General features: G+C 37.1%; 1 protein-coding gene across 1 annotated transcript in view; it reads left to right on the top strand.

Moving 5' to 3' along the window:
- Positions 1–16,923, top strand: part of LOC149169629 (uncharacterized) — a 47,380-nt gene extending 30,457 nt beyond the window's left edge. The window contains exons 2-4 of the mRNA XM_089425272.1: positions 16,269–16,392; positions 16,483–16,575; positions 16,685–16,923. Of these exons, the coding sequence (XP_089281398.1) occupies positions 16,269–16,392; positions 16,483–16,575; positions 16,685–16,895 (428 nt within the window). The 3' untranslated portion in view covers positions 16,896–16,923. The remainder of the gene's footprint in view (positions 1–16,268; positions 16,393–16,482; positions 16,576–16,684) is intronic.
- Positions 16,924–22,151: the final 5,228 nt, after the last annotated feature.

Below are 22,151 nucleotides of genomic sequence, written 5' to 3'. Positions count from 1 at the left end.
TGTTATTACAATCAGTTGGTGAAGTTCAGAATGCACGTAGACAGAACAGGGCTATAAATTATTCTGATTGCCTGGAAGAAATTAAAAAATGTATTAGATATACATATGAGTACTTTGACATTGCTGATTCAGTTTGGTGGGAGTCGTTTTTCAATAATCAAAGTGATCTCATTTCGACAACAATAAATGAAGATATACCTTTGAAAAATCCATTTATTTGGCCACAAAATGTGTCGAATGAACATGAGGAAGTAAACATTGTTGAACAACAAAAATCTCAAGGTATTATTAATTCTTCACAGGCAGAGGAAAGAGAGATGTATATAGGTTCCAGAAGATCTCGTGCACAATGTGAAGCCATGGAAGACCTTTATAGGGGTTCAGTACAGGATATTAAGGAGGGTTGCATGATTGCAGTGCTAGCAGATGGAGATCCCAATGGCTATCCATTTTGGGTTGCTAAAGTTATAAAGGTCTTTACAGAAAATGAGGATGTTACAGGTGTTGAAGTACATTGGTATACCACAAATACACACCCATTCAATGGTGTGTATAAGCCAGAGATGGTATTTGACAAAAAAAATGGTGGAAAAAGAAAAAGAAAGGGTACAAATATAAATCGCCGCCGCACAGACATATTACAATTGAAGGATGTTGACATACTTGTTTATGACTTCAATTTAACAAAGAGAGGAACTCTTCGCTTCAAGACGACAGAGATTCTGAAAAGGTTGTTACCAGAAGGAACAGTGTTGACATGGGACTCTGCTGAAACCAGTCGTAGATCTAGAAGACTTTTGAAACCTGGAATCTTGGGCATGCATGTGGACTCAGATGGGGCACTAGTTGATGACAGAGAAGAATATGGAACATCTTCGTCAGCATCCAGTCACTCATCTGAAGATGTGAATTCTGATGGTGTGCAAGAAAATATGAGTGATTTTGAATAATTGTTTAAGACAGTTTATATAACTGATGTATGCATCGTATCTTCAAATAAAATTAATGTTTTCCATATTTTGTTAAATGAGAAGTTATGAAGCATTTTTATGTTGTTGGATTATGTCTTAAGTATGATAAATTTTATTGTTTAAATATCTACAATGCAATATCAAATTAGAGATATAATGTCTGTTTTAATCAGTGTACAAATAAAGACTTTTGAATTCATTCAGTGATATAATTTGTTCATAATGTCATGTTTTTTTAGTTTTGTGGTTGAAAACATGTTAAATTTATACTTAGGAAAGAAAAATGATATTCTACCAGAAACATTAATGTGTTTTTCCTTAAAATTTAACTTTGTTTGAGACAAAAAATTGGTTTTATTAGCATTGTTTAAAAAGTATGAAAATTGACCCTAAAAAAATAAATCATTATTCCAGTATCAACACTTTCGTTCTGAAGCTATATTTTGCAGGAAAATTTCGTAGAAAATTTCGTAGTCACTGCCATTTTTAAAACAGCCGCAAAATTGACACCTAAAAAAAAAAACATCGTTCCGGTATACACACTTTTTGTTTTGAGCACTGTTTTTGTGGTTTTTTTGGGGTTTTTGGGCCAGAGTTCCCGTTTTGAGTTTATAGTTCCCGTTTCAAAGTTTACATTGTTATTAGTTCACCTACTTGTTAATCCCACTGATCACGATATAACCAAAGTTTCTCGACAAAGACCGATTCGCCATCCAAAGTTTTTCGATACAGATTTATTTTCCTTCTTATTTGGCCTCTTCCCGAGGCCGAAGAGCAAAACCATATGTTATAATTAGTAATTTGTTTCGTATTTTCAAACTAGTAAATACTAGCTAAATTAATGCTAGCATTAGCAGAGCACATTAAATGCCAGTTCTGTTTCACCGGCATACATGGCAAGTTTAATATGTTTCCTTTCCTAGCTTTCCCTTTTTGACATCTGGATCTTTTTGACGTCTATATCTTTCCGACACTGCCATTTGGGCCTTTGTAACACTTATGTGGCATTGGGATCTCCAGAGCTAGGTTTAATACCTTATTGCTGAGAATCTCAGGTCTCTGTCTTCATACCATAACAATCTCGGATCTCCAGAGCTCGTTCAGGGCATGGCTGTTAGCCGAAGAACCTTGTTTTGCTTCCAGAATCGTTCCTAAATCCTGTCAGCAGTTGTTCACCTGGTTCATGTTCCACCCACAGATGGAAATGAGGTGAAGCGAACTGAACTACTAATAGTAGCGATGTGCCTACCATATGCTCGTATAGAATGACCATATGCTGGTATAGAATGACCAGGGAAAATTAGTATCACCTTGCCTACATAGCTATTTATTTGTTGTAGCAATATTACTTGTGTAACGTATAAGGGTGGGCCTATTTGTTGTAGCTGTGGAAGGAAATATCACGTTGCCTACATACCTATTTGTTGTTGTTGTGGAAGGAAGGGCTGGTGGTAACCTGACGCCCCTAAGGATACCTATGAGAGCCACCCTGTGGGTAGGTGCTACTCGCTGATACGTCCCCGCGTAGTTCGATCTGCACGCTGATGGAGGCGGAAGATGTCTTCTGCGGAGGGAGGCGGGGAGATTCATTCTGCACGCTGATGGAGGCGGGAGATGTCTTCTGCGGAGGGAGGTGGGGAGATTCATAAGCTTCAACCAAAGGGAGGTAAACTCAGGACGGACCTCATGGAGCACCTTCGGCCATCTGTTTATTCTCCCTTCGAAACATGCTTTGGCTATTAGCCTTTTCCTCCTTATGAATTGCCTGTCACACTTCCACCTCCTGCTTCGCTACTATATGCTCCACCTCCCACGTCTGGTCGGCTCATCAGACCTTTGGTTTGGCTGATCAATTGTATCTTGATAGTCTACTCTTGCTTTCAAACTTACTATTTGTTTAGTCAATTTAGTGTTGTCTAAATTGCTATCATAAATTGTCAACCAAGAGCTCGTAAGCTGATGAAGTGAAGGTGTACTATATGTACTTAAGCAACCTCTTAGATCTTTTTGTCATTTGGGGGTGTTGTTTGTGGTCAATTTAACTTCCTAAGATGGAGTGATGATTTTATAAACAGATGAGTGATAGTGTGTGTAAGGTGATTTCTAAATGAGTGAGTGTGTGTTGCTGGTGGTTTCTAACTACCTTCTAAACTTTGCAAAGAAAGAGCTTGAAATAAATAACTTGAAATAAACTGAAAGCAAAGAACCACTTTCTAATGGCACTAGTCACTACTCATGTTGCTGCAAATAAAAAGATAAGAAAATCACTTTAAAAACCAATAATAATGTTCATCTCTTCCTAACTCTCTGCTTCCAACATATGGTACTATGTAAAACACGATTAGGAAGTAGCTAGAGATAAGTCTAAAAAGTGATAAAGCTCTAAATGACAAATTATAACACCACTGTGCCTTTCTCCAGCATTCTGCTTCCAACATACATTGTTATGTGTAACAAGTGAAGAAAGAGTTAGTGATATAAGCCAAAAGCTACTCAAAGCAAGCTGTAATTTATTAGTATTCTGATCTCTTAAAGATGAACAACTTATGATAAGGAGACCATCAATGTGTTAGCATACAGCTTGAGGAACTAAGCTAGAAGTTAAGCTAGAAAATCAAAGTAAAGGCAGCAACTATGAATATGACAACTGAAAATACCATCAGATATAAAGCAAATACACAAAACACACAATCCCGGGCTAAAAACCTGCAGAAAACAATACTGATCAGTTTAAAATAAAAGCTGGAAATGAAATGACATGAAATCAAATGGTAAACTATTATACATGATGAAAGAAATAAAAATTGCTGAAGGCAGGAAAATGAAATCAAACACTATGTACACGGGCTGTCATAGATGGGGGCCCTCCATCCACGCAACCAGCTAAAAGATCAGCTACGAAAAGGTGAACAGAAACAGTCTTCTTTTTATAAAACCAGCATGTCAAAATACAGTGAAAAAGTGCTGTAGAAACAGCCTTCTAAAACAGAGTTTTGATAACAAAATCAGCGCAGCAATTACAATATTCAAAAAGCTAATCTATAAGCGTTGGCACACGCTTTATTTATAAGCACAGAGGCAAACTACCCTCTGCGTGAACTAAGCAACTACAGCCTAACTTATTAACTACGCAGCAACACGCAGTCTTAACTAATTCACTTATGCAACAACACGCAGGCAACTTCGTGCACTTTTGAGGGAAACGGTCATCATGGGAAGTAAATCTATGTTTGGATCCTATATTTTGCTGTCCTCGTGGCGTGGAGGAAGTGCCAGCTACGGTTCCGTGTCCCAGCTGCTCACGGCTCTCATGCCACCGTTTAGAACTTGACCGTTTGACCGAGGGAACACCTGCGTTGACCAAGGGCATACGTGACTGGTTTGGCTCAACCAATAGCATACGATCCATGTGTACATTCATCCCAACATGCCCATGTGGACCGTTCCTTGAGAAGACACGTGGAGTATATCAAACAACAAAAAGGCTGCGGAATCTCTGAGTAGCTGCGGAATTGCTGAACAGCTGCGGAATGGCTGAACAGCTGCGGAATTGCTGTATATGTTCCAAAATTCTAATCAAACAGTCACACATTAGCATAGTTAACAAACCATGATAAAAAGACATGTAATGCAATAATTTGAACAAGTTAATGGAGGAAAAGATGGAAAAAGGAAGAAGTGAATGGGAAAAGGCTGTTGGAAAGATAGCTAAGTGAGTGCAAGGTTGAGGCTCAACATACCCCCACTCTGAGGGTGTTGCATGTCCTCATGCAACCAAAACTTTGCATAATCCTTTAATTCATATGCTCGGATGCCTCTGCCAAGACATCCAACCTTCTTCTCTTCCTCTTTGTTGCCAAACTTGTTCTCGGTTTCTTTACCAAGCACCTGAATTTTAAGTTGATCAATGCCCGGCTCAACTTCTTGCATTTTCTCTTCAACTTTCTGTTCTTTCTTTGCCAAAGGCCCAAATGAAGCATGGTGTTGTCGTGGATCATCTTGTCCACGTTACCTTGTTGTTTCAATTTTTCATTTTCATTTTTGATGTGGCGATTTAAGACTTCTAGCTCAAATATTTCTTGCTTCAGAGATTGAACCTGTTGTTCAAGGGGCAAGACTGTGCTAGGACCAGCAACAGATTGCTCCAATGTTTCTAAATAGTCATATGCTTCTTGCTGAACAGGGTCAATATCTGGATTTTTCCTTGGTCTGAATTCAAACTCTTGAAAGCTGCTCTCTCTTTCTTGTTGAAAAGGGCTTTCCTCTCTAGAAGGACTTGAGTCAATGTCTAGCTGAATTTGCCTTTTCTCAGGTGTGCTCAAGTCAACAAAATGGGACTGTTTTCCTTTTATTACACTTTTCCTTTCTATGAGCCTTCTACTTCTTCTTACCTGTATGCTAGTGCTTTTCTTCTTGGAGATGGCAGTTTCCTGAAGCTGAGCAAGCCTATGAGCTAATGTTTGGGTATCTTCTTCGGTTGAAGGCTCAGGTGAAGGGGATGGTGTTTGCAAAATAGCTTTTCCCTTGTCTCTTTTCTGTCTTTTTGTTTTGCTACCCTTTTCCCTCTCCTTTTGACCAGTTTCCAAGACGGTTTCTTGGTCAATTTCTTGAAGAGTTTCTGCAATGATTTCTTGGACAGTTTCTTCTACATCAATATCTTGGGCAGCAGTTTCTTCTACATCAGTATCTTGGGCAACAGTTTCTTTTTCTTTTCTTCTACTTCTCCGGGGTACTTTAGGAGAGCTAATAGAGGCTGGTACTTTAGGAGAGCTAATGGAGGCTTCAGCCACCTCCTGAAAATGGTTCCTGATAAGGAATTTCTCCCATGTGTCTTTCCTGATTTTTAACTGCTCTTCAATTAGTATTTTGATGAGGCCATGGTGGTATAGGTGTGGCTCAATGTTACCCACATGTTTTTGCACAGTAGCACTCATTTTCTTTAAACTAGACAGCAGGAAATAAGGGAGATTGATGGTATGTTCACCCATAAAATGCATCATTATCTTTGTGTGATAAACATACATTGTACCAAATCTGCCTTCACATGTCAAAAATTTCTGCACTAGCAAAAGTAAGGCAGTCCATTCCTTTTTAATGTTACTTACAGGTATTCCTTTGGTGAAGATAGTAGTATCCATACCTGGATTTTTCAATATGTTCTTCCACTCTTGGCTTTCAACAGTTCGATTCTTGAACCATCGTTCTCCAGTACGAGGCAAAGCAGTTGCTTCAGCCAAGCTGCTTTCTGTGACAGTGAATTGCAAGTCCCCAATCTCCACAGCGTTTGTTTTCCCATCAAACGACCGAGCAAAGGCCTTGGTAACCTCTTTGTGGTATCCTTTGAATTTCTGAATAAATTTTAACCATTTGGCCTTCTGCAGGGCATTCCTTGTTTGTGGGTAACCAGCTAGAAATTTAGAACCTTCCGGCTCTGCTCTTAATAGCTTGCCCATTTCGGTTACCAACTTCTCTTGCTGCTCTGACAATACTGTTTGGATGCTAAAGGAAAGAGACTTCACGGGAAAACAGTGCTCCTCAGCGTAAATTGCGGCTGGAACAGAGAACTACACGGCTACAGAAGAATGGCCGTAATGGAATTGGGAAAACAGTGTTCAGTAGTGAGTGTTACGGCTACAGTAGAATGGCCGTGATGCAATTGCGAGCCTGTTGGTCAGGGTTTTTAAGCGGAGAGATGAGGAGAATGGAGCAGCGTAGGTTTACGATGAGACAGAGTGGTGAATGAACTGAGAGTGAAATCGATGAAATCGAGGGAGTGATCAGCGATAGGAGTGAAGTTATGCATGCGTAGAAAGGTATTAAAGGGTAGAACGGCTGAATCCCATCGACGTCAGGTAATTGTATACACCTGGCTGCGGAATGATCAGTTGAAGAGCCGTGGTGTAACAGGACACGTCATTCTGGTACGGAGAATTAATGCAAGGGAGCAGGCCGTATCAAGTTTGAATCACAATGATTATGGGACCGTTAAAACGGAGGTGAGGTGGACTACGCAGCATGATGGACAAGGAGTGAACGGAGATCTTGTTCAATCATTACACTAGGTGCCTAATACCATAATCCAAAAACCACACGTAATGATGTAACTGTTAGTTAGAGGTTTCGAACATACCTTTGTGTATTTTGATTCCTTTGCTAATCATGACGCTAACCTTTGATTTATTGCTGCCTTTGTATATGATGTGTGTCTTCACCCTTCAATGATGCTAGTACTTCTGACTGCAGATTTTTCTTTTTGAAACAGAGTTTATTTTTGTTGCAGGGACAGAGTGTATTGGCTGCGGAATTCAGATATCAGCTGCGGAATTGGCTCCTAGCTGTAGAATTTGCAGCAACATTTTTTTCCTGCACCAAGAGAATTAAAACAACTTGACTAAATGAAATACTCCTGATAGGGACTTTATTGATGAGAATGGGATGGAGTGAATGGACTGAAAAAAAATGGAATGGAATTAAGATGATGAGATGGATGAAATGAATGAGATGGATGAGATGGAAGAAGAGGGATTTTTTTTTTTTTTTTTTTTTTTTGGAAAATGTAAAGTGTCAGGTGACCCTGATTTTCACCTTACATTTTCTGCATAAGACTGCCAATCCAAGATTGGTTTTCAGGCTTATACAAGAGATTTTTTTTTCTTCTTTTTTTTTTTTCTTTTTTTTTTTTTTTTTTTTTTCTTTTTTTTTTTTTTTTTTTTTTTTTAACTGAAAGAAACAGAGATTAGGCTGATGGAGGAGAAGAATTCTTCTCCACCAGCCTCATTGCAGAATCTTCTTTGAACAACTTGACAAATTCCTCTTTTGAGAGTGGCTTCTGGTAGATTTTCAGGCGATGGCCATTCACAATAAGAGGAGTATGAAATTCATCAATAGTTTTCACTCGAACTGCTCCATTACTAAAGACTTCATCAACCTCATATGGCCCAAGCCAATGAGTTTGAAATTTTCCTTTGAAGTCTTTAAACTTTGAATCAAACAATAGAGCCCAATCTCCTTTCTGAAACTTTCTTTCTTTGATATGACGATCATGCCATTTAGATCTTTGGTGCTGAACTAGATCGGTCCTTAGAATTGCATCTTGTCTTATTTCATCTAGCTCATTTAGTTGGTCCATTCTGTGTTTTTGGGCTTCTGAGAGGCTCATTCCCAACTGGACTGCCATCTTGAAGGTCTTGATTTGGAACTCAATGGGGAGCAGGACTTCCTTCCCATAAACAAGTTCATAGGTAGAATGTCCTGTTGTGTTCCTCCATGTAGTTTTATAGGCCCATAAGGCTTCAGGAAGCCTTTCCGCCCAATCTCTTCTATGAAGATGAACAGTCTTGGTGATAATGCCTTCAAGAACTTTATTGGTAGATTCCACTTGGCCATTTGATTGCGGATGGTATGGAGTAGATGTTCTGTGCTTGATCTTATATTCCTCCATCAGCTTCTCCATCAATTTAGATGTAAATTGGCTGCCCTGATCTGTCACAATTTCCCTTGGGACACCAAAACGAGTGAAAATATCCTCAAAAAGAAATTGAACAACTGAATTTTCAGTGGCAGAAGGCAATGCTTTCGCTTCTACCCACTTAGTAACATAATCAGTACAAACCAGTATATACTTCTTTTGCTTTGATGGTGGATTAATTGGTCCAACGAAATCTAGAGCCCATTTCTCAAAGGGTTCGATGCATACCTGAGGCTGTAGTGGCATTTCATTTGAAGGAATTGGTCTCCCAACTCTTTGGCAGCTGTCACACCTTCTAACATATTGTTTTGCATCTTTAAAGAGAGAAGGCCAATAATATCCTAGAGAAAGGATTTTATAGGCTGTCCTCTTGTCAGCAAAGTGCCCCCCGCATGGTTCATCATGACATGCCTTAAGGATGTCAGGCATTTCATCTTCCCGAACACACCTTCTGATTATACAATCTGGCCCTGTTTTGAACAATTCATTAGAAATCCAAGAAAAATGTGAACTCTCCTGAATGATTTTCCTTTTCTCATTAGGAAATAAGTGTAGAGGTAGCTTCCCTGTAACTAGATAATTAGCCATATCTGCATACCAAGGAGTCTTGGTAGTTACTGCAAACAAGTATTCATCTGGAAACTTATCTTCTACAGGAGAATCTTCATTAGTGTTTTGGATTCTAGACAAGAAATCAGCTACTGTGTTTTGTTTTCTAGATCTGTCTAACACAGTAATGTTGAATTCTTGTAAAAGTAAAAGCCATCTTGTAACTCTACCATTAGTAACAGGTTTGTTCATTAAATATCTTATGGCAGAGTGATCAGTATGGACAAAGGTTTCATAGCCGGTTATGTAGTGTCTAAACTTGTTGATTGCATGTACCACAGCTAAGAACTCTTTTTCTGTAACAGTATAATTTAACTCAGTGGGAGTCAAATTTTTACTGGTGTAATAAATGGCATAAGGGATCAAATCCTTTTGTCCCAAAACAGCTCCTAGAGCTGTATCTGAAGCATCAGTAGAAATGTGGAAAGGGAGTTTCCAATTTGGCCACCTTAAGATGGGTGCTTCAGATATTCTAATCTTTAAAGCTTCAAAGGCAGATTGACACTCAGGATCCCATTTGAACTCACAGTCTTTGGTAAGCAATTTGAAAAGAGGAGATGCTATCTTAGTGAAGTTTTCAATAAATCTTCTGTAATATCCGGTAAACCCAAGAAAACTTCTAACATCTTTCTGGCAATTTGGAACAGGTAACTTAGAGATGACTTCAACTTTGGATCTATCAACCTTAATCCCATCTCCTAAAATATGATGTCCTAAAACAATCCCTTCAGTAAACATCATAAAACACTTTTCATGACTTAAAGAAAGATTTGTTTCCTTACATCTTATCAGTACTTTTTCCAAATTTTCCAAAGCTTCTTCAAATGTATTACCATAAACTGTGAAATCGTCCATGTAGACCTCTACACAATCATGAATCAGATCTGAAAAGATTCCTAGTACAGCCCTTTGAAATGTAGCGGGTGCATTGCACAATCCAAAAGGGAGTACTCGGTAGGCAAAATTTCCCCAAGGACAAGTAAATGTGGTTTTATCTTGATCTTCAGGTGCTACCTGAATTTGATTATACCCACTAAAACCATCCAAGAATGAGAAATACTTTTTACCTGCTAAAGTGTCTAGTACCTGATCAATAAAAGGTAGAGGGAAATGATCTTTTAAGGTTGCCTTGTTCAATTCTCGATAATCAATGCAAACTCTCCATTTACCATTCTTTTTGGGCACTATAACCAAGGGAGAAACCCATTGGCTATCTGAAATGGGGTAAATGAAGTTTACCTTGAGCAATTTCTGGAGTTCTTCTTTCACGATTTCCCTAAGGTTTGGATTCATCCTTCTTTGTGGTTGCCTAATAGGTCTGCTGTTTTCTTCAATATAGATGTGATGAATACAAGTCTTAGGATCGATTCCTTTCATGTCAGTGTATTCCCATGCAAATGCAGTGGAATGTTTTTGCAAAAGTTTGGTTAATCTTTCTTGTTGTGGTCTTTCCAAGTTTCTGTTAATGTTCAATGTTTTTCCTGGAAGGATTTCAACTGTAGAACTTCCAAACTCTTCCATTGAGAAGAGAGACATCTGTCTAGAGGAGAGATATTCAATGTCTGCATCTAACTGAAACTGTGTAGAGTCATATTCTAAAGGTATTTCAAAATTTTCTAATGTATTTAGAATTTGACTATCTTCACTGATCTCAGAGATGGTTAGAACAGGTTGAATAGTATCCTCATCATCAACCCACTCATCTTCTCCTATTTCTGTTATTGCCTTTGCTGGAGGGTACAAGTTGAATTTCTTGGTGGAATTACCATCTGATATATACATGTCCCCAGACCTACAACTGATACAAGCATCAGCTGTTGCTAGCCAAGGTCTTCCTAAGATAAGAGGATGTCCTCCTAGATTGTTCTTGGGAGTTAAAATCATAAAATCAACTGGATATTCCCAAGAGTCTAGGGAGACTGGAATGTCTTCCAATACACCATCAGGTTTAATGATTGATCTATCTGCAAGTTGCAGTAAAGTAGGTGTAAAGAGAAGGTTAGGAAGCTTTAACTGATCCATGGTCTGTCTACTCATGATGTTGATAGCGGCTCCTAAGTCAATCAAAGTATTTGGGATTTCAACCCCATTAATATGAGTTTTGACAATAGGGCTACCGGGATCCACATACTTCTGCATGGTAATTTTACCCATCATAATGTCTGCAATTTTTCCAACTAGATGTATCGTTTTGGTATCTCTGGTTCTCTTTCCTGTTTTCTTTAAACTCAACTCCTTTATTGTCTTTGCTAGAATGGGAATTTCCTTAATGGCTTGTAACAAGGGGATCTTGATACAGACATTCTTCAATTCATCTAGAAAACTATAGTCAGGCAACCAAATTTGCTTTTCCACTCCTTTGTCAATTTGTAATCTTTCAGGAAAAGGAGGTATAGCTGAAGATGTAGGTTGCTCAACTATGGGAGTTGTAGAGGTTGATTCTTTTTCTTTTTCTTTTTGGATATTTTGGTTTTGAAGTGATACTTCAGAACCCTTATTGACTTTGAGAGATTCTTCCTCAGAAATGCTTGGTTGTTGAACACTTGTAGAAGGTTGATCTAGGATTCTACCTGATCTGAGTTGTACTTCATTGAGAGGAACAACCATATAGGTAGGGAATGGTTGACCTTCCATCATGTAAGCATTTTGAGGGTTCCTATTATTTGGATTGGGTAATGGCTGAGAGGGAAGTTGATTTGACTTCTGCTGGGATTGAAGCGAGAGTTGAGAATTTTGATTTTGTGGAGGAGGTTGTTGTTGTTGAGGGTATGGCAATGATAGTTGTTGACCTTGATTTGGAAGTTGTGGAGCTTGCTGATTCTGAAATGATGGAGGATATTGATAGAATTGAGCAAGTCTCCCATAAGGATTTTGCATGCTTTGCATCCATGCTTGAAAAGCATTTTGAGGTTGAGGCCAAGGTTGTTGCCAAGGATTCCAATTTGGTTGGGATTGAAAATTCATAGAGTTGTTAAACCCTTGATTCTGTTGCCCTTGCCAAGGTCTCCTTGCAACAAAACAAAGAGATTCAAGTGTGTTTGGATCCTCTTGAAAGACTGCTTTGAGGCCAGGAATTGAAGGACAATCCTTGGTCTCATGAGTTTCTGAGCAAATTACGCATGTTTCTACAACGTGTGCATCCAAGGGACATTCCCTTAAAGCATGTTTCTTTCTACATTTCGGGCGAAAAATGGCCAAAGCCTCAGCTTCTGCTTTTTGTTTATTGTGAATCTTAAGGGTATCTAGTTGTTCACTAAGACTCCCTAAGATGTCAGTTTTGAATTCATCAAGCATATTGTCGATTTCAGCCCTACTTACTGATCCTGTTGCAAATTTATTTGCTCTAAGGAGAGAAGGATCTCTAGGCCCTTTTTGAGTTTTTGATTTGCCCCTTGAGAGATGGATACATAGTTCTGCTATATCATTGAGTGAAAGTTGAGAAATATCCCCTTTCCCCATCATGTTTAAGATATCTATCCATTCATCCCTAATGGCTTTTAATAAGAGGGCTTTTAAGGTCTCTTCATCCAAGCTACTCATTTTTGCTCTTTTCAAGTTATATTGAAATCTTTCAAGTAAATCTTCTAAGCTCTCATCTTCTCTTTGTATCATTTTAAATACCTCGTCCTTATGATTAGTAGGCATACAATAGTCCAAATACCTATCCAAAAATGTTTGTTTCATTTCATCCCAAGACCTAATGGATTGAGTGAGTAACCCCATGAACCATTTCAAGGCTTGATCTTTCAGTGTTGAAGGGAACAATTTGAGTTTCTGAGAATCATCCAGATAGTCATAAGTTCGACACACAACTTCAAACTCAAATAAAAATGTTTCAGGGTCCTCAGTTCTTAACCCATGGAAATTTGGGAGGACAGATGGTGATATGTTTTTCATAGTGGCTCGGGAATCCTCATTAACAATGGGAAACCCAACTGAATTATCCCCATCTCTATTTCCTCCTCCAAGGGGACCTCTACCTCCTCCATTATTGTTGTTGTTTCCTCCTCCTCCTCTACCTCTACCTCTACCACCTCCTTCTTCCTCTGCCATGATGGTTCTCCTAGGGATTTCAAAATCTTCTGGTTCCTCTACAAAAGGTGAATGAGAAGATATTTCTCCTTCTTCTTCAGATGACTCTACTTCCTCAATTACAATTGGTCTTTCTATAGGAGAAAGAGAAGAGTCTCTTCCTGGTTCAAATTCAATAGAAGGTGTAGGAGAGTCAACTCTTGGCTCTTGAATTCCAGGAATTCTAGGACTAGGAGTGTCGGTTGGAGATAAGGGAGGCGTCTCTTGTCTATCCCTTGAAGCAGATGGACTTGTAAAAATTGAACTTCGAGCTCTAGCTAAAAACCTTCCCCTAGAATCTCTAGCTCTATGCATGTCATTTTTTTTATTATTTTTCTTCAAGTCAAGTTAATAGTTCTTTTTCTGATCTTCCAGGTCACTCTAGGTGCAAGAAGAGAGCATACTCAAGAAACTACTAAATCAATAACTTTCTCTTTTCTGATCCTCCATATCACTTTGAAGTGCAAGAGGAGAGCATACTTTGATAGGTTATCAACTTCTTTCCTTGAAATTTTGTGTTTTTTTTTTTTTCTCTAAGAATATGGCTACTTAATTTCACTTCCCCGGCAACGGCGCCAAAATGTTTAGTCAATTTAGTGTTGTCTAAATTGCTATCATAAATTGTCAACCAGGAGCTCGTAAGCTGATGAAGTGAAGGTGTACTATATGTACTTAAGCAACCTCTTAGATCTTTTTGTCATTTGGGGGTGTTGTTTGTGGTCAATTTAACTTCCTAAGATGGAGTGATGATTTTATAAACAGATGAGTGATAGTGTGTGTAAGGTGATTTCTAAATGAGTGAGTGTGTGTTGCTGGTGGTTTCTAACTACCTTCTAAACTTTGCAAAGAAAGAGCTTGAAATAAATAACTTGAAATAAACTGAAAGCAAATAACCACTTTCTAATGGCACTAGTCACTACTCATGTTGCTGCAAATAAAAAGATAAGAAAATCACTTTAAAAACCAATAATAATGTTCATCTCTTCCTAACTCTCTGCTTCCAACATATGGTACTATGTAAAACACGATTAGGAAGTAGCTAGAGATAAGTCTAAAAAGTGATAAAGCTCTAAATGACAAATTATAACACCACTGTGCCTTTCTCCAGCATTCTGCTTCCAACATACATTGTTATGTGTAACAAGTGAAGAAAGAGTTAGTGATATAAGCCAAAAGCTACTCAAAGCAAGCTGTAATTTATTAGTATTCTGATCTCTTAAAGATGAACAACTTATGATAAGGAGACCATCAATGTGTTAGCATACAGCTTGAGGAACTAAGCTAGAAGTTAAGCTAGAAAATCAAAGTAAAGGCAGCAACTATGAATATGACAATTGAAAATACCATCAGATATAAAGAAAATACACAAAACACACAATCCCGGGCTAAAAACCTGCAGAAAACAATACTGATCAGTTTAAAATAAAAGCTGGAAATGAAATGACATGAAATCAAATGGTAAACTATTATACATGATGAAAGAAATAAAAATTGCTGAAGGCAGGAAAATGAAATCAAACACTATGTACACGGGCTGTCATAGATGGGGGCCCTCCATCCACGCAACCAGCTAAAAGATCAGCTACGAAAAGGTGAATAGAAACAGTCTTCTTTTTATAAAACCAGCATGTCAAAATACAGTGAAAAAGTGTTGTAGAAACAGCCTTCTAAAACAGAGTTTTGATAACAAAATCAGCGCAGCAATTACAATATTCAAAAAGCTAATCTATAAGCGTTGGCACACGCTTTATTTATAAGCACAGAGGCAAACTACCCTCTGCGTGAACTAAGCAACTACAGCCTAACTTATTAACTACGCAGCAACACGCAGTCTTAACTAATTCACTTATGCAGCAACACGCAGGCAACTTCGTGCACTTTTGAGGGAAACGGTCATCATGGGAAGTAAATCTATGTTTGGATCCTGTCTTTTGCTGTCCTCGTGGCGTGGAGGAAGTGCCAGCTACGGTTCCGTGTCCCAGCTGCTCACGGCTCTCATGCCACCGTTTAGAACTTGACCGTTTGACCGAGGGAACACCTGCGTTGACCAAGGGCATACGTGACTGGTTTGGCTCAACCAATAGCATACGATCCATGTGTACATTCATCCCAACATGCCCATGTGGACCGTTCCTTGAGAAGACACGTGGAGTATATCAAACAACAAAAAGGCTGCGGAATCTCTGAGTAGCTGCGGAATTGCTGAACAGCTGCGGAATTGCTGTATATGTTCCAAAATTCTAATCAAACAGTCACACATTAGCATAGTTAACAAACCATGATAAAAAGACATGTAATGCAATAATTTGAACAAGTTAATGGAGGAAAAGATGGAAAAAGGAAGAAGTGAATGGGAAAAGGCTGTTGGAAAGATAGCTAAGTGAGTGCAAGGTTGAGGCTCAACACTATTCTTCCCCTTCTGCTCAGTCAATTAACTTATTTGGGTATGTATCTTATGTATGTAATTACAGAAGGATCTGGATATTCAATATGTAGGTGCCATTCAAATTTTCAATACATAGGTGCCACTGGATCAATATTTCAATATATGACAATTGCTTCATAAGAATAAACTACTGAATCAAAAGGAAGACTGGTGCTACTATAGTAATGCCAAGCATACAAGCAAAGGACTCTACCTACCCATACTTATGAATGAAAGAAGCTCAACGCGGATGATAGGGAAAGCGATATCGGTTCCATTCTTGCTGTTCCTATTCCATACCATAAAACGAAACCTTTTTATTAATCAACATTGGCGCTAGAGGCTGCATCTTGGTCGTGCTAATAAGGACTGATATGGTGATGAAGGTTATTCTCCAGCCTGATACAAACTTCAGAAAATTTGTCCCTCTATTGAACTGAGTTCGACCCTTTTCTGATGGTGGTTTTTCAGCCTACAGATAGATACAACCTGCTGGAAAATATGAAAGGTTTCTGCTCCCTCTGCGTAGGATAAACATAACCTCAAAGAATACACCCAATCCGTCTAAACCACTACAGATTTACGCTGGGGATCATAGAGCTCCCATAGGCTTGATTGTTGGAAAAAGCATAAAACATTTACCCACTACATTGCATGGGGCACCTGCAGAAGAAACTAAGTTTTTTCATTTTTTAGCCAGAAAATCTTTGAAGAATTTAAGAAGCTTTGTATAAAATCCAGGGTTCTGCTCACCATCAATTCTTAAGATTCCGGCAGATCTCTTTTCTTGGAACGGAGATTTCCTTGTCGCCAGGGAATTCTATGGACTCTTTCTCAGCTAACCCGAGGTGAGTTATCAGCCTCGATGTTAAGGATACAAACTTTCAGATTCGGTTCTCTTTGAAATTTTGCACTAATCTCATACTGTGGAATCTCAGATTTTTTGCAAATGGTAATCAAACCTCAGGAACTGAAGCCTCTGAAAGGGATAGGACCATACAAGAATGGCCTCAGCTTGCGTTGCTTCTAGAGTACGTTTTCGAGATTCGATCCTTGCCTTCTGGAAAATTCATGTCTGAATTAATTTGAAACTCTGTTTAACTTGGCGTGTTCTAATGCCGTAAGGATTTGACTATGTAGAATCGAGGATCATGAGCGAAGAAGAGAGGCCATAAGAAAACAGAGATTATGCAGGAGACTATTATCTAATTATGCAGATGAAGATCGTGCCCTAATGGGAGGAAACAGAGATCGGCTTCATAATCTTATTGAACAAGTGATGAAAGATCCCACATTCAAACAAAATTTTTGCTCAAGCATTCGCCATCACGTTTGTGCCAATGCGGCATAAGAACGCTTGTGCCATCTCCTGTAATTATTTGGGGTGATAATTGGCTGTTAAAAGACGAGATGGATGGTGAGACCTTTTTACTGTATAGCTCTAAAAATTGCGTAAGAAGTTATCAATTCTCAGAAATGATCATTTACAAGTCAATGAAAAAGTTCACCATATTTCCACAAATTCGATTGATTATCTTGGGGTGCTCAAGTCTGTTGTTGTTCATTGCGAGACAACACTGTTGTTATTCATTGCGAGAGAGCATTTTAATTACCATGTAAAACATGGCAGAGGCAAATATCCCAACAACTCACTTTCATGTGAAACCTGGTAGTTCTTCTTTCAAGTGATATGGCCACACCTGAAAATGTATATAAACAGGAATTAAATTGATTTCGCTTATCTAAACATTTATCTCCACAACCTCTAATTTAATCGAGATGCAGTTTGATCAAAATACAACAAGAGTGGACAGGCCTGGGAACCAACAAGAGTCTACCGCATGCTGCAACTGCCATTTCCTGCCACACCACACAAAACTTTGCATTTCCTTAAGAAACTTGGGTTCATCCCTGAACCTCACCAAAGGGTCCTCTCTCTACCTCGCCATCAGCATGCCATTCCTTTAGTGAATTATGTATGCCATACTAGTTTCAGAATGTCTAGTTTGTTATTTTACAACTCTTTTCATCCTAGAGTGCATCTTACTTCTCCTGGTGTAATTAGAGGCACTTTTGGAATCTCAAAGTTGCTGGGAAATTATAAACTCTGCTTTTTAGGAGATGGGAAACCCTTATTTCCCATCATATTCTAATTCAACGTCATAGTCAGCTTGGAAGCTCCACGATTTGCTGCAATTGCAAATCCAAATAGCCTTAAATTCATAATGTTATTGAACCAATGTAAACCAATACATATTTATGCTGGGGATCATAGAGCTCCCATAGGCTTGATTGCTAGAAAAAGCATAAAACATTTACCCATTGCGTTGGATGGGGCACCTGAAAGAGAAAAGCAAACCTTCCAACAGTCAATAACCTAGCGTATAGCTGCAGTCATGCACAGTGTTACAGTGGGGAAAATAGGCAACACAACCCGGATAGTAGCATGCCACAGGCCCCTGAAAGCCTTCTTCATCTGCCATGAGGACCCCTCCCACTAGCAGCGCTAGGGACCAGTAAGAGTGGACATCCCTGGGAACCAACAAGAGTCTACCGCAGGCTGCAACTGCCATTTCCTGCCACACCACGCGAAACTTTGCATTTACTTAAGACACTTGGGTTCATCCCTCAACCTCACCATAGGGTCCTCTCTTTACCTCACCATCAGCATCCCATTCCCTTAGTGTTGTTGAAACCCCATCATGGTTTGGGAGATTATAAACTTTGAATTATGTCTGCCCTACTAGTTTCAGATTGTCTAGTTTGTCATTTTACAACTCTTTTCATCCTGGTTATAAAGTGCGTCTTACTTCTCCTGGTGTAATTAGAGGCACTTTTGGAATCTCAAAGTTGCTGGGGAATTATAAACTCTGAATCTCCATCTCCAGTATTAAAAGTTCTGATCTGAAATGCCTACGGTTTCAGTGTCCCCGCTCAAAACAGGCACTAACTACTATGCAACCCATCTTGTTTAATTTTAGAATAAGAATGCCTCCTATCTTATAATTAAATGGCTAGGCGACCCTATGTCACCTCACGTCAACCCGAGAGAAATCGAAAGGGGCTCCCGAAGGAATCTTCGGGGTCTTGGATTTTTATGTCTCAGGATGGGAAAATTCTGATGGGAATCCATATGTTACGTGCTAGCAAATCTATATCCCAAAGTTTCTAAAATGTGCAAGTTTATTTTAATTAAATTTAAATTACTAAAAAAAAGAAAGGCACGTTAACGATGGGAGTGTTTAAAATTTATGTAATATAGGGTTATGACAAGAGCACGTGAAGTAAATAGAGGATAGGGGAAGTGGGACCCACGTGAGATTTTTTCTCAATTGTCACTAAAACATATGTATGAGGCCACTTTTTTATATGATAAATGTGTGAGCGACATCATCTCAGATATTTGAGTTCAGGAGTTGAGTTTTCGATGGAACACCATATGAAAATTCTCAAGATCAAACTTCTGAGTGATGTGGGAGTTTTTGATGGAGCATTATAAATGAAATGAAATGATATTTTAAGGTCTATGAGACTAAAAATAGTCTATGAGACCATTAGTTCCCTGTTTGTCATTTTTTGCAATTCAGTGTTTTTTCGATTCAAATTGATGATGAGCCAACCCAACCTTCCAACAATCCCCTCGCTAAAAGGACAACGCCAAGAAACTGATGCTAACGTGTTCTCATAACTTTCTCTGGTGTCTTTGAATGCATCACATTCCAAAATGAAATGTTTTTCTGATTCCACAGCTCCAGACATGCAAAATGTACACACCCTTTCTTCCCAAGCTTCTTTAGGCATTTTCCACTGTTCAGTTTCACACCGAAGTTGATATGAGTTGGTCCTTAATTGAGCAATAAGAACCTTTGCACTCCACGAAATGCTAGCTCCAATGAACTCTTTTTGTTGTAAATCACACATAGGGTTGAATTCCTCAATGTAATATTTCTTCTTTCTACCCAACTCTTTTCCCCATACCTTTTAACGAAACTTCTCCATAACAAAATCCTTTAGTTCCTTGCTATTTGCAGGACAGACATTGAGGTAGATATTCCATTTTTGCATCCATGTGTAGTTTTGTTTCATCCATGTTTTCTTTGTTTCATTGATGCCTTCATTGAAGATAACATTAGGTCATCTACCTACTCTCATTTGTTCAATTCTTTTTAGGTATCTTATGAGTCGCACCATAGCAATTCCTTCAATGGAAGTTGCTCATGTTTCACTCAACATTAGTACCAAACTTTTTATTTTGAACTTGCTCGTGATCAAGCGTTTTTGGATTTTCTCAATTTGTTTCTATTTTGAGACGAGAGTGCTGCTAGCCCACAATTCACACCCATATATGAAAACTTTCAAAATCAAATTTCTAGAATAATGTATGTGCTTTTGGCTGTGGTGAAATTTATTCTATTACCTTTAACGTTAAATTTGTTTTTTTCTTTCAATCTTAATTTTTATATCTAATTTATTTTAGTTAATATATTCTCCCTTATTTATTGTGGTGTAATCCCTTTCATATTTTGATTCAACTTTAAAGATATTTATATTTTATTATTCATTTTATTAATTTAATTTTTATGAATTAATTTATTTGATTGTTAATTGTTTTATTTTATTGTAATTATAATTTATCATTTATAATTATTTATTTCCTCCTCTCAATTTTTCTTCCTTTTAATTCTTTATTTATTTTTTATATTTTAATTTATTTCATCCCTCTTCATTATTAATTTGAATCTTATTAATTTTATTTTTAATATTTTAATTTATTTCATTGTTAATTATTTTAATCAAAAGTTTCAATATTATTGAGTTGATTTTTAATCTAATACTTTTTCTTTATTCCTTGGACGTGGTCTTTTTCCATGTCTTTGAATTTAACTTAATTATTTAAATAAATAATTTAACTTAATTATTTAAATAAATAAAAAATTTGCTAAAGTTTTTATTAAGTTTTTGTTAATAATTATTTTATTTTTTTTTTTATTTCTCTTTTTTCTTTAATTATTTAAATATTTGATGTTAGATCTTAGATTTTTGTGATCTATATTGTAAATAATAATGTTTTTCGGATTAATCACATCATTAGGATTTGATCTAACCAACTAATGTGGTTAATCCTCAAGGCAAAAATGAAAAACAATCAATCTTAAAGAATAAATAGCAAGAATGCATCTAAAGGCAAAGATGAAAAACAATCAATCCTAAAGAATAAATAATAAGGATGCATCTGGGTCCAGAGCTAGCTTTAAGAAATTAGTCGTTAGTAAATTAATTATTAAAATAATTAAAATAATATTTAATTATAAACTAGTTGTTAGAAATCAGTTATTAAATTAAATAAAATAATATTTAGTTATAAACTAGTTGTTAAGAATTAGTGTTTATTTATTTTAATCATATATATCTATATTAATTAAATTAATTAATTTATAATATTATAAGAATTAAATAAAATTAATTTATAATATTATAATAATTAAATAAAATAATATTACAAGGGTTAAAAATTAGGAATTAGCAGTTAATAAATTAGTTATTAAATTAATTAAAATGATATTTAGTTATAAACTAGATGTTAGGAATTAATCTTTATTTATTTTAATTATATATATCTTTAGTTATTAAATTAATTTATAATGTTATAAGAATTAAATAAAATTAATAATATTACAAAGGTTAAAAATTGTATAGAAAGTATTAGAATAAGTTTAATAATTTTATTAATGTAAATTAAAAAATATATATATATAATGAGAATTCAAGAATAAGAAAAATCATTAAAATAAGCCAATATTCTTATTAAAATTGAATATAATAAAATAATTAATGAAATTATAAAAAGAAAATTATGTAATTTTTGAAACAAATTATTAATTTAAGAAAAAAAGAAAGAAAAAAGAAAGAGGAAACAGGGGTGAAATCAAGAAGAGAGGGTCAGAATCCAACTCTTACTTAATTTCCAACCATCATCCCTATTGAGATTGATTGCATGCTTCTCAATCTCAATAGCCTCTCTAAGCTTCCTATGGTGGAAGTGATCAACCCTAGCAATGACTTTGGAATCCTCAATGCAAACATGGTGCTTGGATTTCTCTGCATGTTCAGCTAGAGCTGATGAGCGGGAATGATTGTGCCTAATGTCTGTTGCATGCTCTTGGATTCTCTGGTTAATGGAGCGACCAGTTTCTCCAATGTAGGGAATCCCACATGAACAAGGGATCGAGTAGACCCCTTTCATGTCTTTAGGGTCTACAGGGTCCTTAATAGATCTAAGAGTAAATTAATGGAGCTTGCTCCAATCAGAACAAGTCAAACCTAAGTATTCATGCATGCCATGAAGAATTAAGTAATGGAGAATTGACCACATCATAATAAGTTATGTAGGAGTACATTTTGAGCTTTGTGAGTCATCCCTGATCACAATTTTTGTACAACGGGGTCTTAAACTATAGGAACAGAGAGCCATGCAAATTAAATAAGTTGAATTTAATGGTGGTACTGCTTGAGGGTGCAGGTTAGACAAATATTTAATTCTCAACATGGGAAAACACTCCAAAACCCATTATCTAATTAATGTAGCTAAATGATTGAGAATCACAAT

Source organism: Pinus tabuliformis, chromosome 4_2 (assembly GCF_031772625.1).
Source record: "Pinus tabuliformis cultivar Carrire ecotype Pingquan chromosome 4_2, CPIR1, whole genome shotgun sequence".
Lineage (NCBI taxonomy): Eukaryota > Viridiplantae > Streptophyta > Pinopsida > Pinales > Pinaceae > Pinus > Pinus tabuliformis.
Note: the sequence above shows the minus strand (reverse complement) of the source record. Positions and strands in the feature narration are given on the sequence as shown.